This window comes from Pogona vitticeps, chromosome 14, assembly GCF_051106095.1.
Source record: "Pogona vitticeps strain Pit_001003342236 chromosome 14, PviZW2.1, whole genome shotgun sequence".
Taxonomy (NCBI): Eukaryota; Metazoa; Chordata; class Lepidosauria; order Squamata; family Agamidae; genus Pogona; species Pogona vitticeps.
The window spans coordinates 10618184-10634951 of NC_135796.1; the positions used below are offsets into that span (position 1 = coordinate 10618184).

Consider the following 16768-nt stretch of genomic DNA (forward strand, 5'->3'; position numbering starts at 1 on the left):
GGGAGCATGGGTTCTGCCTTCCAAATACTGATGAACTACTACTTCCATCATTCTTACCATTAAGCAGCCCACCCTGAACATCAACACTTTCCAGAGGGCCACAGATTCCATAACCCTTACACCCAGCAGTTAACATCTTGCCATGTTCATTAGCACCCTTCATCATATGGGAAAAAAAGAACAACACGCTACCTCTTTCCATGTCCTGGTGCTGTTGGCTTTGCGGGCACTATCGACGGCCGCCTGGTACTCTCCGAGATGAACTAGCGTGGAGGCCAGGCGGGCAAAATTGGACACATTGTTGTACAGCAGCTTTGCTGCATCGTACATGCCCTCCTCATAGCAGCGGTCTCCAACCTAAAGAGACAGAAGTTCTGCAACAGTGAGACAGTGTCAGGACATACAAGGTAGTGCAACATCAGAAGCAATTTAGCTGAGAGCGGGACGCTTTGGCAACAGAACATACCTGCTGTATGTGAGCATTGTTAGGGCCACTGATAAATTCTTCTAGCTCGGAGAGCCTATTCGTTTTGGCCAAGGCAAAAATAAGTTCAGTCTCAACGTAAGACTCTCTTGCTTTCTTCCTAGCCATCTGCAAGAACTTAACCAGATCCTCCCAGTTATCTTGACAGAGGACAGGAAGAGAAAGAAGAGAGAAGAGAAGATTAGTTTCCTTTTTTTCGGTGTGCAAGGGTAGTCATGGAATGTAGGCAACAATATGCTTCTGCTCTAAGCAGATGAAGAGGTGTTATATATACAGATATATCTCAGATTTGATCTCAGATTTTAATCTCAGATGAGAATCACATTTTAAGAATCATCTTATCTGAGATGGAGACCTTTAAGAAGACTTTTAAAAACCCTAAAACATTATCCATTATAATCATGTAGTTTCTACAGATTTAAAAGACCAGATCATAGTTTTCTGGCCAGTATGCACCATAATTAAGCAAGATTTATATTATTCAATGCTATCAAAGATGGACATGCCCAGACTTTGTTCATGCTGCTTTTTCAAGCCGAATGCATGACTCTTAGACTAATATGTGTAATACAGTCCATGTATCTTTACTGACTGTGAAATAGGGACTCAAATTTAAGACATACCAACATTGATGAAGAGTGAATGCTGGGGTAATAGTGCACAAAAGTGTGTATCTTGTAGGAAAACATGTTTTAGAGGAATCTGACTCATTTGTGTGTGCGTTTTTGTTTGTTTTTAAATCAGAGGCTGATAAAGGAAATAGAGTGGAAGGGACTTGTGAAAACTTATGAAACTGACACAGGCTAGAAACAAGATAATCCATCCATCTTTACTGTTAAATGGTGGGCTTTCAAGGAGATCACCATAGACTCTTGCTATTAAGGCTTCAGTCAAGTGTTTAAGCTAAAGGGCCATTTGACTTACCATTTCTGTTGGCTGCCTGGACGACTTCCATGTAGGCAGAAGGATCGTCAGCCTTTATGTAAGAATCTATGGCCTCCTTAACCAAGTCCTTTTGGAGCTGTGCTCTGGCCAGCTGGCTCCAAACTGCTGGTTCATTACACCTTTCTGCAAACTCATAAGCACGATCCAAATTTCCAATGTGCTCTATCAACACCTAGATTGAAAAAATTATAAAAGGTGTCTCAACAAGTGGGTAATAGGCAATGTGGGATGGTTGCTGAGAGGATGAGGAGAAAGGAGAAACTCGGTTCTACAGAAGAAGAAGAAAACCATCCAGCTTTTATAAAATCTATAAGCATTTTAATTGCTGAAGCAAGGTTTCACAGACTGATAAGGGCAGGGAGGAGAGGAACCTATGGTTCACTGAGGTTAGCTGGCCACCTGTCAGGGATGTAGTTTTGCTGCTTTGATAGGGCTTGACCTCAACCACCCTTGAGGTCCTTTCCAGCTGCACCATTCTGTGATTCTACGCTTCTATTAGCTGTACTCATCCTTGATGATGAGAAGACAAAAGTGGCTTAACCATGACTTTTAAGCCCACACACCAACTCACTGCTGCATCTTGCCAAGGGTTTCTGCATGAGCCCTGAAAGGGCTTTGAAGTATTTTAAAAAAACCAAAGAAAGCCTTTGAAACTATCAACATGATGGCTTACCTGAATTGCAGAAGTATTCACATCAAATTTCCTGAAGATGGCAAAGGCTTCTTCATAGAGCTCATTGCTAATAGCAATATTAGCAATATCCGGAGCATCGTAGTTGTCCAAACGGTTGATATACTCCATCACACGTGTACGGTCTGCTTTAATGGCAGTCAAGATAAGTAGATTCTGGAGGTTTCTTCAATGATAACAGTGGAATCATTCAGTTTAGCTAGTAGATGGTCCTTATTACATTTTATAAAGCAGTCATTTACAGCCATTTGCCAATAAAAAAAACACTAATGCAATGTATAATGCATTCAAAGCACATTAGCTTGTTTGAAATAACTAGTTTCTAGCAGTTGAAGCCAGCACCAACTTCAAAGCTGGATGTGTTCTTCTAGTTATTATCAAGTGTGGAACGTCAGCAATATAATACATAAATGTGATTTATACGGTATCTCTGTATTAAAGCAATGCTCATAATACACAGTGAAATGCAGGGGGCATTTCCTTGCATTTGAATGCACCATGGAAAATTCCCCCCTCTTACCTGTGCTCGCTGAAGACAGAGTTATCTAAAACAATCTTCTCAAGTAACTCAATGAGCTCATTGGGCAGGTCAGCAGTCATGAAAGCTTTGACTGTCACAGAAACCTCCTCTGGATCCTGAGTCTCTGATAATGCTGTCTGGACAACCTGATATTTGGAGAATGATTTCTATTATTGTCAAGGTGCAGAGTGTTAACCATAGCCTAGCTTTAAAGAGCATGCAGGAAAGCAGAACAGAAATAGTTTATGTAGCTTACGTGAAGAAAACAGGGATCAGAAGACGTTTGGCTGCAAAATTTCTTAAGATGCTTTCCCCCCCCCCAACCAGAAGGCAGAATTCTACACCGCTCTGAATTAAAACTATTTTCCCACACCTTTTCTCCAAACACAGGTCATAGAGAAAGAAGGTAGAGGAATAATCACAGACCATTAAAAACACCATGCTAATCTTATTTGAAAGAGTATGGAGAGAAAGGGGGTAAGGTCTTTAGCATCTGCTACCCACTCTAGTGGCCCACCACTGAACATGGCAAATATATATTCTGCCTCATTCACCATTTTCCGCTTTTGAAAATTCTGTATATTTGGCATACCTGATCAATAAGTGGTCTCCTGTATGGATTATTTTCATCCAGAACATTTACCCACAATTCTGGATCTTTTCTGCGAACTAAATAGCGAGCTTCACTCTTGAACAAGGAATTCTCATTGCAGACCTAAAAGGAATGAAGGGAAAGAAAAAGAGGGGGGAAAAGGCATATATTATGGACTAAAAATGGTTATTTACAGGAAGCTATCTCCAGCTTGGCTTCAGTCACATTTATACTGAAATATAATTTTTGTCGTTATACTGAACAATCAGCCAAGAAATTTCTACGTACCCGCAACAGAAACCCCTGCAGCCATGGGGAAAGCTCACAGTGGTGGACCAGTCGTCTTTCAAGAAAGCTGAAAACACTGAGAAAAACCCGAACTGAAGTAAGAACCGATAAGCAGCATATAATCAGTTGTCTTGCTGAGGAACCACAGAGCTTCCAAGAAAATGTTTGAAAATCACCAATTGAGAGACGCTTTCTCCCTGCTAAAATCCTGGTTTGTTCAAGAGCTGGGGCTGTTGGTACTATTTAAATGTGCATGCCTAGAAGGCAGCCATTCATGCTCACCTTTATGAGTTCAAGGTCGCACTGCCCCCTCTCATAAGCAACGCAGGCCAAGTGGGGATCTCTCTTCTCACAGTATTTGCCCACAACACGGCTGTCGTAGAAGGGGTTCTCCCGGAGAAAGCGTTCGGGGTTGTTGTTGCTGTCAATATAGATCTTAGCCAGCGCATTGTGCGTTGCTGGTTCTTCACAGCCTTCGTGAATTCGAGACTCGAGCCAAGGCAGGAGCAGCTTAAGCCTTAGTGAAAAAACATAGCTCAGTTTACTATAGTGTAAGTCTTTTACATTTTCATACCTGCCACCAACCCAAGGGCCATTGCCCAGTTTCCTTTAGAAGGGGAAGACGTCTGTATAGAAGGTCCGCTGCAAGCTAACTATCTGAAAGCAAAGATGTACCAGTGAGCCCAAAATTAAAATCTTTAATACAAGAAGAGATACAATGAGTTTTGCCAACCATGCCAACATCTCTTTTGTTTTTCATTGTGGCTTTAAAAAGTGGCATGTTGGCTTAATTATTCTGCAAGGTTGAAAATACATCCAAAGCGTGTATAGAAATAAAGGAATTCTGGAGCTGAACTCTTAAGGGTCTTACCTATTTCTTTTTTCTACCTCAGCTACCAGTTCATCTGTTGAGAACTGGCCTCTCACCACCATGATCAAGTTTTTAATGACATCTTCGGAACAATCCACATCTAGGAGTCCCCCAACAACTGCTGGGATGCGGCTTGGGTTGACCTAGGACAAATTTTTTACTTTTAACTTTGAGGCTTGCAAGAAAAACTACAAGTCATTCATGTAAGACACCTAATATAGGTTGCAAATCTTATGCAAACCCAAAAAGCACTGTTTAAAATAATGTATTTGGCGAAAACTTAAGTTTCCTTCAAATGCTCTCTGATTCATTCCCTGCCACTCCCATTTATTCTGCACGGAATGCTTCCTAGTTATTTCACAAGAAGAAAGGGAAGGAGTTGATGCTGCAGGTTTCAAACAAGCTCTCAGCAATGTTCACCAGAGTTTGTACTTTACCTTCTGAACATAGATCTCGATGTATTTCTGTAGGTTGTTACGGTATAGGTAGAGAACCAGGTCATGAACAAAGTCAAATCTGTCACAGACAATTATCAAGGGAAGCTGATCTGTAAGCTTGGCTTCCTGTGTAAGTAGAGAAGCAGAAGAGAATGCAAGCTGGAATTGTTATGACCAAGAAAATGATAGTGAAGTATAAGGATGAACATAACATCCAGAAGGGAATACAGCCTGAAAGAAATACATATGAAGGAATTCTGCCCACCCACCTACAACGTGGCACATGTTACATTGACTTCTTATCATAAACGGGTAAGCAATTTATCTTCCCAAAGATTCTCAATTCCCTTGTGACTGCATTCATGCAGAAACATGAACTTGGTTCCTTTGTTCTGTAAACTATCTCGAGCTCATTCAATGGAGAGTGGTACAGAAGTCAAAATAAAAATGCTACCGTCCGAGTTTGACACTCAAGGCAGTTTTACCTTCAGGAAGTTTTTCACTCGTTCTGGATTGTAACAGTTACTTTCTCGGCAGATCCTTTCTACTTCTTTGATTTGGCCCGTCTTGCAAGCTGCTTGAATGTACTTGAAGTGGACATCTGGGTCCTGACTGAAGTTCACAATGGAGCCCAAGAAGTAGAACAGGCCTGGAGAGACACAGAGTTATGGTTCACCTGTGCATGCACACACATAAGGCCCCTTCTGTTTGCTACAGTAGGATTTTTTTCCTTTCATGTTACAGCATTAACAGACAGCACGATGGAAAGTTACTTCTTTATGTATAGGAGTAAAACAACTAATAAAATATGGTTAAGAGAACCATATCATCTGAGGATTCCCTCTCATTTCTCCTTAGATTCCGAGGTATAAGAACAGGCTTTCACTTTTCACAAATTCACTGGTCCTTTGAATCCTTGCCTTCCCCCACTATTCTCGGCTCCAATTGGTGCATATTACTTTACTGAGGAATCCGCTAACACATTAGTGTCCGCAGTAAAAGGAGGAGCTTCATGGCACGGTGGTCAATGCTGCAATACTGCAGTCAAGACTCTGCTCCTGGCCTGAGTTTGATCCCAATCGGGAAAGGCAGCCAGCTTGAGGTTAAACTCAGCCTTCAATCCTTCCGAGGCTGGTAAACTGAGTTCCCAGGTCACGGGGGGTGGGGGCGTGGGCAATGTGTAACCTGCATCATTCACCTTGTAAACTGCACACAGAGAGCTTTAAGCACTATGGAGTGGTATATAAGCAGCACACTTTGCTTTGCTTTCGCTATTTAGTTACCTAGGCTTACCTTCATAACTTTTGAAAGACTCAAAGAGCTCCACAAGAGACTGGGTGCCCAATTGTTCGTGATACTTAGAAGCCACCTGCACACAGAGCTGTAGATTTTGTCGGATGTTGGCAGACAGCATAGCCCGGAGGCACTCCACAGAGTCTTCAACAGACAGGGAGCCGAAAAAGTTCACAAGCCACTAGAAAAGAAGAATGTTATCAGATTCACATGCTTATGTGAAACCTGTAACGTAACAGCCTCTTAATATTTAAGAGTCTTAAGAAATCACAGGTATATATTAAAGCATCAACATCTACCACCACATTGCTAATGTTTCAGGACAGTTTCATATTCCACTTCCCTCCAAGAAAATGAACCCCCGTTTCTCCTTTCCCCAATTTCTCCTTCCTTCAGTTACCTGATGTCTGTGTTTACCACATTTTGCCAAGAAACAATCACTGGCCCATGAATGAGCTTTATGGCCCAGATGGGGACTGCAGCCTGGGTCTCCCAAGCCTCAGTCCAACCAGACATGAGCAGGACAATTTCAGGCGTCAAGAAGCTACTTTGCCTTTGACCAGGAATCCAAAACCCACCAACTACAGCCTGATGTCTCACAAGGAGACCTCTGTGTGCCATTTCTCACAGCTATGCTGGGGAATGCTTGGAACTGTTCCATGTCTCCGCCTAGGTATGATTCAGTCAGGGTAAATTAGATTATTTTCTAATGTTCTGCTTGAAGGCTGTAATCTTGTAAACGCATGTTCCTACTAATTTTTTTTTTTTTAGTAAACCCTCCATAGATGAGCCTCTTAATAGGGCAGGGATGGGGTGGTCTCATGTAAGCCCAGCTTGGGCGGGGGGGCTGATCCGTGCCCCTGCTCCCTGGGGGATAGGCAGGGCCACGCAGTGGCCTATGTCCTTGTGGTTAACTCTGCATCTGCTTCCCTGGTCTCCATCGGGGCTACTGGCAATGGTAACTAATACAACAAAAACAAGTTGTATATGTGTGGCTATTGGTGTTCTGGTCCTCAGGCTTGCTGATAATTCCAAGCAGGTGAAGCCTGGAAATTTATCCCAATCAACAGAGGCCTGTCTCTTACCAAACCAAAAAACTTTTGCTCGGCAACCCCAAGGTTTCTTCATCTCAGAAGTATAATTCTGGGCAGCCATTTTGCAGTTGCTGCTATTACATTGGAAGCTAGAAGGCCTTGCTGATGCCCTGCAAATCACCCAGAACATTTCAACTCACTGAACGACGAACTTATGCCCTGCCCACCCGTTCAATACACTCCTCTAGTTCATTTAAGCATAGGCTAGAAGTTAATAAGAGAAGGCGAAAAGGCACAGCGAGTATGTAGTAAGAACCCTTATCTGCCGGATCAGTATCCATTGATTCACTTACTCATGGTCTGAAAATATTAAAAGAAAAATCCCTATATATATATAAGTGAATCAATGGATACTGATATAGACTATATCTATCTACCAATCTACCTACATAGACAGATAGACAGACAGACAGACAAAAACCAAAGAAAAACAAAAAATGAAGACAAAAACCTCATAGCACCTTAAAGACTAACTGCAATATTTTAATGTGAGCTTTCTTGTACATTAAAAATAAAGCAGTTAGTCTTTAAGGCACCACAAGATTTTTGTCTTCTTCATTTTTTGTTTTTCTTTGGTTTTTGCCTGAGACGCTTGCACAGACTAAAGCAGCTCCCTCTTCTCAAACTAGCAGCGTGAAAAGCAGAAGCGTCTTACCTCTGGGTTCAAAAGATGGGTGTGAACAACAGCACGTTTGATGTCATAAAGGTCAGTGTAATGCTCCAGTGCTCTCTGTAACAAGCCCGCCTTTTCACAAAGCTGAGCAATGTGGGCACGATCATAGTGAGTGAACATCTGATTTCCAAGGATGGCATCTGCAACCTAAAAGATGTCAGCAAGATTGTACTGTCAGTTTACAGTAAAGATTTACTGAAACCTGTATAATGAATTTCCAGATAGAAGCCACAGTGGCCAAATGACACATGGAGCATTAGTTGAGCTTGGCTTCTTTCAAGAGGGGGGATGAGAAGGAACACCTTCCAAAAATATCCAAAACTGGGAAGAGAGAAGTTACCTGTGGAGCATGAATGAGGTTCATCTCCAGCAGACGAGTCTGAAGGTGACCCTCAGCAGGACGATTATTTTTCAAGGCATCCAACAAGAAGGAAGTGCACTGCTGAATTAAACTGTTCTCCATGAATACATCAACAATCTAGAACAGAAGGAACAGCTCTTAGACATGTAAACAATCGACAACTATTTGGGTTTTATGCTTATTACTGGGCCACCACTTCTATGCTGCTTGAATAGACTGCTGTCTGATTCTATATATGTATAGGCCAGTATCTTCTTCAATAATTACACATGTGCAACTCCAACCACAATACAAGAATATGTCAACAATATTTGGTAACAAAACAGTTCACAATATATATTCAAATCCTAAGGAAGATTGCAGTCACTATAAAACCATCACATAAATGTCCATGTAACCAAGGTGGTGGTCAAGAATTTACAACACAGATGTGATTAGAAATGCCATGTGCTCAAGCGGAACTCAGGAAAGAAAGAGGCAACAGAGAACTTACTGCAAATATGTGATGGATAATAATTTAATGCTATTAGAAATGTCCAAACAATGCACATCCAGGGTACATCAGATGTTAATCCTGGTACTACCTTGTTTAAGAGAGGCAAGGATCTTTCTAAAATGAGTTTACCTAGTTCAGTTCCTTCCCTCTAGAAGAGTAGCTGGTCTCATCAACATGCATTCAAAATGCACTAACATCTCTTTAAACGCATATGTGAATTGTTGCTGTCCATACCCATCAACTTCTTAACACAGCATTTCATATCTGTCTTTCATGACTATAGGTAAGGTAAAGGTTCCCCTTGACAATTTTTGTCCAGTCGTGTTCGACTCTAGGGTGCAGTGCTCATCCCCATTTCCAAGCCATAGAGCCAGCGTTTGTCCAAAGACAATCTTCCGTGGTCACATGGCCAGTGCGACTTAGACACGGAACGCTGTTACCTTCCCACCGAGGTGGTCCCTATTGATCTACTCGCATTTGCATGCTTTCAAACCGCTAGGTTGGCAGGATTCATGACTATAGGTAACAGCTTTACATACAAACTCTTCTGCTCATCTACACTTCTTTCAGAGAGCAGTCAATTCTTATAAATTTTTTGCCCAACTGAACAGACATCCAAAGTTATCTGGATTCTTCCTCCTTCTCCACATTGCATAAGATACCATGAGACAAACTAAAAGTATTCCAATACATGTTATTTCAACCTGTATTTTAGAACTGCCTCACCAGAAGAGGTGTAAGTCAAGTTTCACCTGATTGATGTTAGCCAAAGGTTCTTCGTCTTGTACCAACATCTGAGCAAACTGAAGGCCTTGATCAGGGCTGACTCTCATCACACTCCTCAACAAGAAAATCCAGTCTGGGGTATAACCAACCTAAAAACCACATTGAAAGAGATTTTAAATAAGCAATTCCATTCCAAAACCAATAAGGCCTTGGCATAGCTACATGCCGCCCAGAAGAGTCTTCTCAAATCATGTTTGCACCTGTGTTGTATGAAGTCAGAACAAGGTAATAACTACTCATTATTAATAATCTGATAAAATATAGATTCGACTATTGTATGGCCTTGTGCTTACCTCTGCTCTGAAGGCCACTTGGAGATTTTAACTATATAGAGGTACTAGATCGACAAGTCAAAGGAAACACACCTATAAAGGCCCACAGTTTCGGACCAGGGCATGTAGATTCGTGGCCATATCTGACTGTAGATGTTATCCATCTTTAGGAGATTAAACAGAAAATGACTAGAGAAAGGGTCTTTTTCAGGTAGAAGTGATCTCTGGACTACCCTTCTCAGGGAGATACACGTAACACTGAATCTTAGGCTGTTTCAGCACTGGAGTGGGACCTCACTTGCCCAGACTTTTAAAAATCAGATTACTTTTACATTCTGCAGAAACCGTGGTGCTCTGCTATATTCTGTCATGTTTTAATATTAGCTGTTAACAACTTTGGAAGTTCTGATGCTGAAAGATAGCATATTTAACATTTTAAGTTGATAAAAAGGTAGGAAATGTATTAATGTACAGAGTTCATCTTAATTCATTTGTCTTGAGTGAAACCCTCAGCTCCCCGTTGTCTTACATGGGGGAGATGGCAAAGGAAAATGGAACATGCCTTATCCAGCTATGGCAGGATGAGACCTCCTGCTCCCAGCCAAACCGTGGATTACTAGTGGCTGAAACACACATACACTATAAACCACAGAACTTGTGACACACCATCACTCATCTACAGAAAATGCCTTGAAGTTCAGAGTCTAGTTTCCCAATATTTGGCTAGAACCAGAATACCGAATGAATGCTCCAAAGATCACATGACACAAGTGGCTGAAACTTAACAAGGTAAGACTCTTGCCTATCACGCTCCAGATAGGCTGGAATGTTCCAAGGCCTTCTCTTATCTCCGCAAAGATAAAACATAGCAGTGTGTTTAAGAAGCTTCGAGCTTCCAAGACAAGTGTTACACAATCACATACTTTTACCTTTTTGGCGTAAAGAACTATTTTCTGGAATTGGCCGGTTTCCGCAAAACACTGGATGACTTTGTTTGGTACATTTGCACGGAGATAAACGCTGAGGGCAAGGGTTGGGTCGGCAGACTTTACCAAGTCTCCAAGCTCCTCAGAGCATTCCAGCTGAAAGAGAAAAGAGTGTTTTGGCATTAATGCAGGTCCCAAGTGTTGGGTTGCCTCTCGTTTGTTAGCGTGGGATAGAAGCCTTGCCACTGCAGCAGCATTTTGATGCTAATCTTCCCCTGCTGCAGCGAGCAAAGGCGAGGGTTACTGGCTGCCCAGAAGACACGCATCATGACTGCTTGAATCTTAACGATGCACCTCACTGCTCACGAAGAGAACTCTATTGTTAGTACAGGAATGCAGCTCAAGGATTTTGCCGGGAGATACCCTTAGCTCGAAGATTCTAACAACTCCATGTTGATTTAACACAGCCTTCCCTAATCTGCTGCCTCACGCACGTATTTGTTGATTTAATTTATTTATTTGTCTTATTTGCCCACCTTTCTCCCGATAAGAGATTGAAGGCAGCTCGCAGTATTAAAAAAACAGAATGAAAAAAAAGTAAATTATATTTTAATAATTAAAACTATAAAACTGATTAAAATATCCTGAATGATTAAAAACATAAAAAATGTTAAAAACTATTTAAACTATTTTTCAGGGACTCAGTTATGACAGTTAAAAACCAGCCTGAAAAAAGTGGATCTTCAGCTGTTGGTGGAAGGATGAACGGGAGAGGGCTAATCTAACCTCCCAAGGGAGAGCATCCCATAATCTGGAAGCTGCCCTAGAGAAAGTCCTCTCTCCTGTCTTCCTCAACTGTTCCTCTGCTGGCAGTGCGATCGAGGGAAGAGAGGGCCTCCTCTGATTATCTTAAGCACCGAGAAGGCTCATATGTCCTGACTCTGCTGTGGGACAATGGGAGTTGCAACCCCACACACCTGAAGGCTAACAGTTTCTTTAGAGACACACAGTATATAGAAACCTCAATATAAATTGAGAATACAGCCAGATTTTAAGCAAGCAGCCTGGAGACCTTTCTGTCAGATGCTGGGAAGAGCATTAGCAACACAGCTCTGTTGTTAAAAGTAACACATTACTGCCGTATATTCCTCTTCCTACCCTACTGTTGTACTGAGAGTTATACATTGATATATCTTGATAAGTACACTATTTCTATGTTGCAAGGGGCAATGCTCCCATTAGGAATTACCCAAAGGACAGTCAATTGAAATAGATCAAACCGCATCTGTTTACTTTATCCTCTTTCAGCCATTTTTCCAGGAGCTGCTTGCGCCCTTGCTGAAGCACTGGACGGCAGAGTTCCAGAGACTCAAATTTGTTGAGCTGACCTTGATCAAGGAGGATACCGAAATACTGTAACAAGGGAGAGGCCTGACCAGGTTGTGCTGGTACGCTCTGGAACTTCCGGATGGTATCGCTTGTCCGTAGGATTCCCTGAAAGTTTGGAAAAAGAATGCGTAAGGGTCTGCTTCAAGGAGAGCTCCTAACCTAAGCAGACCGCCACTGAGCACTCCCTTTTTTGCTTAAAAAACACAACCCAATGCAAGAAACGGATGGATGATTTCCAGGGGTAATTTTCTTCCAGCTCAGGGAACCCCTATGATCACATCAGACATTTTCATGTGATCCTGGCAAGACTGACAGGCCACTTCCAAACTGTGGGGAAAAAACAACCACTCCGGCTCTGGGAAATGTAAAAATAGCTTCTGGGTCTACAGGCCACTTCATCTGGTATAAACTAAAAGCCAGCTATGTCTCCTGTCAATACAGAGCAACTTTTGTGAGTGTTCCAAAACCATACAAGCCTCAACATTTAAATTAGGAGTAAATGCTATTGAACTCCAGCTTTTATATTTCAAGGCTCTAGAACAGGCTTGTCCAACCCACGGCCCAAGGGCCGCATGCGGCCCAGGTCAGCTCATAATGCGGCCCAGTGAAATTTTTTATTTTTAAAGAAATTCCAAAGTTTCAAGTTACACTGCCGGCGCTTGCGCCCAAAATGTGGCTGGGGCATGTCACAACAGTAGAGGGGGAGAGAGGGAAGGAAGGAAGGAGTGGGAGGGGAGGGGAGAGGGGGGCTGCGTGACTGCATTGTGGCGTCCCCATCAATAGGTGAACCCCCTCCCCACCCCATTAAGCCACCGGAGTCGAAGCTGGCAGCCTCTGCTGTCTGAAATTGCAGCTGCCGGTAAGCGCGCTTGGAGCGGGGCTGCGGACGACAGCTAAGGTTGCCCCCCCCCATGCGGCCCAAACCAAATGTATGTGCGGCCCAAACCAAATTTTCATCTTCTAATGTGACCCAGGGAAGGTGAAAGGTTGGACACCCCTGCTCTAGAATAAGCAGTTGCCAAAAACCAGAAGCCAGTTGCTGTCATATGCTAACAACAAAATGGATAAAGATGCAAGGAAGAGAAAGACAGAAATCTGTCCTCAGATGCCAGCTGCCTGATTCAAAGACATCTTGCAACTGACTGGGATCTGCTGAAAATGTATCTAGTAACTGGTCTTCCCTCTCTCTGAAGGAGGGACCTTGTCACATGGTATTCTGGCATGATTTGGGAGTGCCTGGTATTTGATCAAGGTTACATGCTACACAATTCCGTGTAGGGGGTAAGAGACAGTCTGCCCTCCCCGCTAAAGGACACCTTACCTTTGGTGCAGATGCTGCCACTTTGGCCGCTTCTGCATAGTTTCCCTGTGCAAAAAGAGTATTAAACTTTCTGGCAAAGAGTTCTTCTGCTCCTGCTAGGTTACTCCGAATAGCCATGCGGAGACCAAGGTCAGGGTTCTGCAGCACGTTGGTGGCATAGTTTACAATGTTATCTTCTTCCACACAAACAGAAAGTACCTACAAAGACAGAAGATATTGCTGAGCTTCAGGTGACAAACAACCCTCCAGACCTGTGTCTCTCAGCCTTTTTAAACTCACATTCCTTTCTGGTTGAACATAAACATCACATCCTTGAGTCCTTTCAAACCTGTTACAGTGACCTATTTTGGATTGGGAAACCTGCAGGGCATCTAAGTTTCTTGTGCTAGAGAAATAGAGTTTTTGTTATAGAGAACATTAAGGGGAGATTCACAGTGGCATTATCCATACCCAACTGCCAGAATCCTGCTAGGAACTTACACCAATGCAGGTATAATCAACTAAATCTCACTGGTGAGTTGCTACTAATTAACAAGTTACTACTTGTCTCTCCTTGCTATTCTTTGGAAGTCTGCATTCCATTTTCTGTAACTTTCCCTACCTCCCTTGCATTTTGTTTCCCTGCTCTTCTCTACTATTTGTAAGGTCTTGTTGGACAGCCATTTTGCTTCTTGCATTTCCTTTTCTTTGGGATGGTCTTTGTTGCTGCCTCCTGTACAATGTTACCAGCCTCCATCCATAGTTCTTCAGGAACTCTGTCCACCAAATCTAGTTCCTTAAATCCGTTCTTCACTTCCACTGTGTATTCATAAGGGATTTGGTTTAGATTATACCTGACTAGCCCAGTGGTTTTTCTTACTTTCTTCAGTTTAAGCTTGAGTTTTGCTACAAGAAGCTGATGATCAGACCCACAATCAGCTCCAAGTCTTGTTTTTGCTGACTATATAGAGCTTCTCCATCTTTGGCTGCAAAGAACATAATATGATTTTAGTATTGCCCACATGGTGATGTGCATGTGCAGAGTCACCTCTTGTGTTGTTGGAAAAGAGTGTTTGCGATGACCAGCCTGTTCTCTTGACAAAACCTTATTAGACTTTGCCCTGCTTCATTTTGAACTCCAAGGCCATATTTTCCTTTTGTTCCTTGTATCTTTTGACTCCCTACTTTAGCATTTCAGTCCCCTAGAATGAGAAGAACATCGTTCTTTGGTGTCAGTTCTAGAAGGTGTTGTAAGTCTTCATAAAATTGGTCAATTTCAGCCTCTTCAGCATCAGTGGTTGGTGCATAAACTTGTGATGTTGAAAGGTCTGTCTTGATTCATATTGAAATCATTCTGTCATTTTTGAGATTGTATCCCAGTACAGCTTTTCCCACTCTTTTGTTGACTATGAGGGCTACTCCATTTCTTCTACGGGATTCTTGCCCACAATAGTAGATATGATAATTGTCTGAATTGAATTCACCCATTCCCATCCATTTTACTTCACTGACGCCCAGGATGTCGATGTTTATTCTTGCCATCTCCTGTTTGACCACATCCAGCTTACCAAGGTTCATAGATCTTACATTCCAGGTTCCTACGCAGTGTTTTTCTTATGGACTTTCCTTTCACTTCCAGGCACGTCCGCAACTGAGCATCCTTTTGGCTTTGTCCCGACCACTTCATAAGCTCTGAAACTACTTGTCCTTGTCCTCTGCTCTTCCTCAGTAGCATGCTGGACGCCTTCCGGCCTGAGGGGCTCATCTTCCAGCGTCATATCTTTTAGCCTTTTGTTTCTACCCATGGAGTTTTCTTGGCAAAGATACTGGAGTGGCTTGCTAGTTCCTGTTCCAGGTGGACTGCGTTTAGTCAGAACTCTCCACTGTGACCTGTCCGTCTTGGGTGTCCTGCACGGCATAGCCCATAGCTTCTCTGAATTACTCAAGCCCCTTTGCCATGACAAGGCTGCAATCCATGAAGGGGTGCTTGCATTTAGACAACTGCTAAAGCAATCTGCTCTACTAAGCCTAGATTCTGTGTTTACTGCATTTTATATAATAATCAGAGAGAATTCGCCATGAATTTAACTGCAGAACTATTCATTAGTACAAAGCTATAGACCTTAACACACTGCTGAACTCTAATTCAGCTCTAACAGACTAGATCCGTTGCAAAACATGATAAGAGGGACCATTCAATACCTGGAAAGCCAAAGGTTCCCCACCCTGACCTACAGCGTAAATGGTCTCTCAGGTCAGTCTTACCTGTCCTTTTTTATTCACGCCGATAATCCCAGAGGTAGGTTCATGAGGTGCAGTAACAAAGATAGTGTCTGCACTAATACGGTTCATATAGATGCACACTCCGGATTCCAAGTCATACATATGAATATATCCATATTTTGTAATGAGATAGATAACACCGTGCTTTGTTCCAATCTACCAAATGCAAACAAAAAGGGATATGGTTAGACTGTTAAAAGTGAACAATTCTAATGCTGCTTACTAGCTACTTACCGACTACTTGCTGAAGCCACTTATTGACTCTAGCCCTACTGCACAACAAGAACTCAATGTGTTGCACAGCTGGATGGATTTCACTGTCTCTCACACTTCAGTTAGAAGGGCAAAACACCATGCCACATGTTTATGCCAAATGCCGAAGTGGCAGAGTCTGTTTCTTAAAAAACTGGACACTTGCCCTATTTATTGAAGCCATTTCTGTCCTTGGCAAGCTACTGTTTTTCAGACCTCGTCCATCTTCCAGGGTAGGAACAGAAGCTTTTTGCAAAATAGTGCAGCAAGGCTTCATGCAACTTTTACCTTACATTTTTGGGCACTTATGGGAAGTTATATTAGTAATCCTTACAAAACTTGTGAAGTATGCGAGAAGGAGATTCACATTCTCGAGACAAGCATCTCTGTACCATTTCTCAAGACAGATGCTATTTCAAAGTACAGTGGTGCCTTGCTTAGCGATTGCTTCATTTAATGATGTAATCGCTTAACGATTATTTAGAAGTCATCTTTCTTGCTCCTCTCCCTTCCATCTTTCGTGTTGTGTATTTGATTTATTTGCTTTTGTATGGCTGTAAATATAATTTTTATGTTGTAAGCTGCCCCGAGTAGACATGGTCTAGAGGGGCGGGGTATAAATTTAATGAATGAATGAATGAATGAATGAATGAATGAATGAATGAATGAATGAATGAATGAATGAATGAATGAATGAATGAATGAATGAGCAGTATGTTATCAGGTAAATCCCAGCCATCATTACACACATATGTTTTTCTGAAAGGGGCAGAGAAAGAAGGTACTGTATCCGTAAATTTGGTATAATAGTTTAT

General features: G+C 42.2%; 2 protein-coding genes across 5 annotated transcripts in view; one reads left to right on the forward strand and one right to left on the reverse strand.

The window, feature by feature from the left end:
- LOC144584783 (uncharacterized) overlaps positions 1–16768 on the forward strand; it is a 205507-nt gene that overhangs the window by 168885 nt on the left and 19854 nt on the right. The window lies entirely within an intron of this gene.
- CLTCL1 (clathrin heavy chain like 1) overlaps positions 1–16768 on the reverse strand; it is a 57955-nt gene that overhangs the window by 14861 nt on the left and 26326 nt on the right. For all 4 annotated transcript variants that reach the window (XM_072983601.2, XM_072983600.2, XM_072983599.2 and 1 more), the window contains exons 6-23: positions 15684–15857; positions 13440–13637; positions 12023–12223; positions 10733–10885; positions 9498–9620; positions 8229–8366; positions 7871–8035; positions 6122–6302; positions 5314–5477; positions 4829–4954; positions 4392–4534; positions 3803–4037; positions 3233–3355; positions 2641–2786; positions 2103–2286; positions 1409–1601; positions 467–624; positions 193–357 (exon numbers count right to left, since the gene is read on the reverse strand). In XM_072983601.2, coding sequence (XP_072839702.1) covers positions 193–357; positions 467–624; positions 1409–1601; positions 2103–2286; positions 2641–2786; positions 3233–3355; positions 3803–4037; positions 4392–4534; positions 4829–4954; positions 5314–5477; positions 6122–6302; positions 7871–8035; positions 8229–8366; positions 9498–9620; positions 10733–10885; positions 12023–12223; positions 13440–13637; positions 15684–15857 — 2970 coding nt within the window. The remainder of the gene's footprint in view (positions 1–192; positions 358–466; positions 625–1408; positions 1602–2102; positions 2287–2640; positions 2787–3232; positions 3356–3802; positions 4038–4391; positions 4535–4828; positions 4955–5313; positions 5478–6121; positions 6303–7870; positions 8036–8228; positions 8367–9497; positions 9621–10732; positions 10886–12022; positions 12224–13439; positions 13638–15683; positions 15858–16768) is intronic.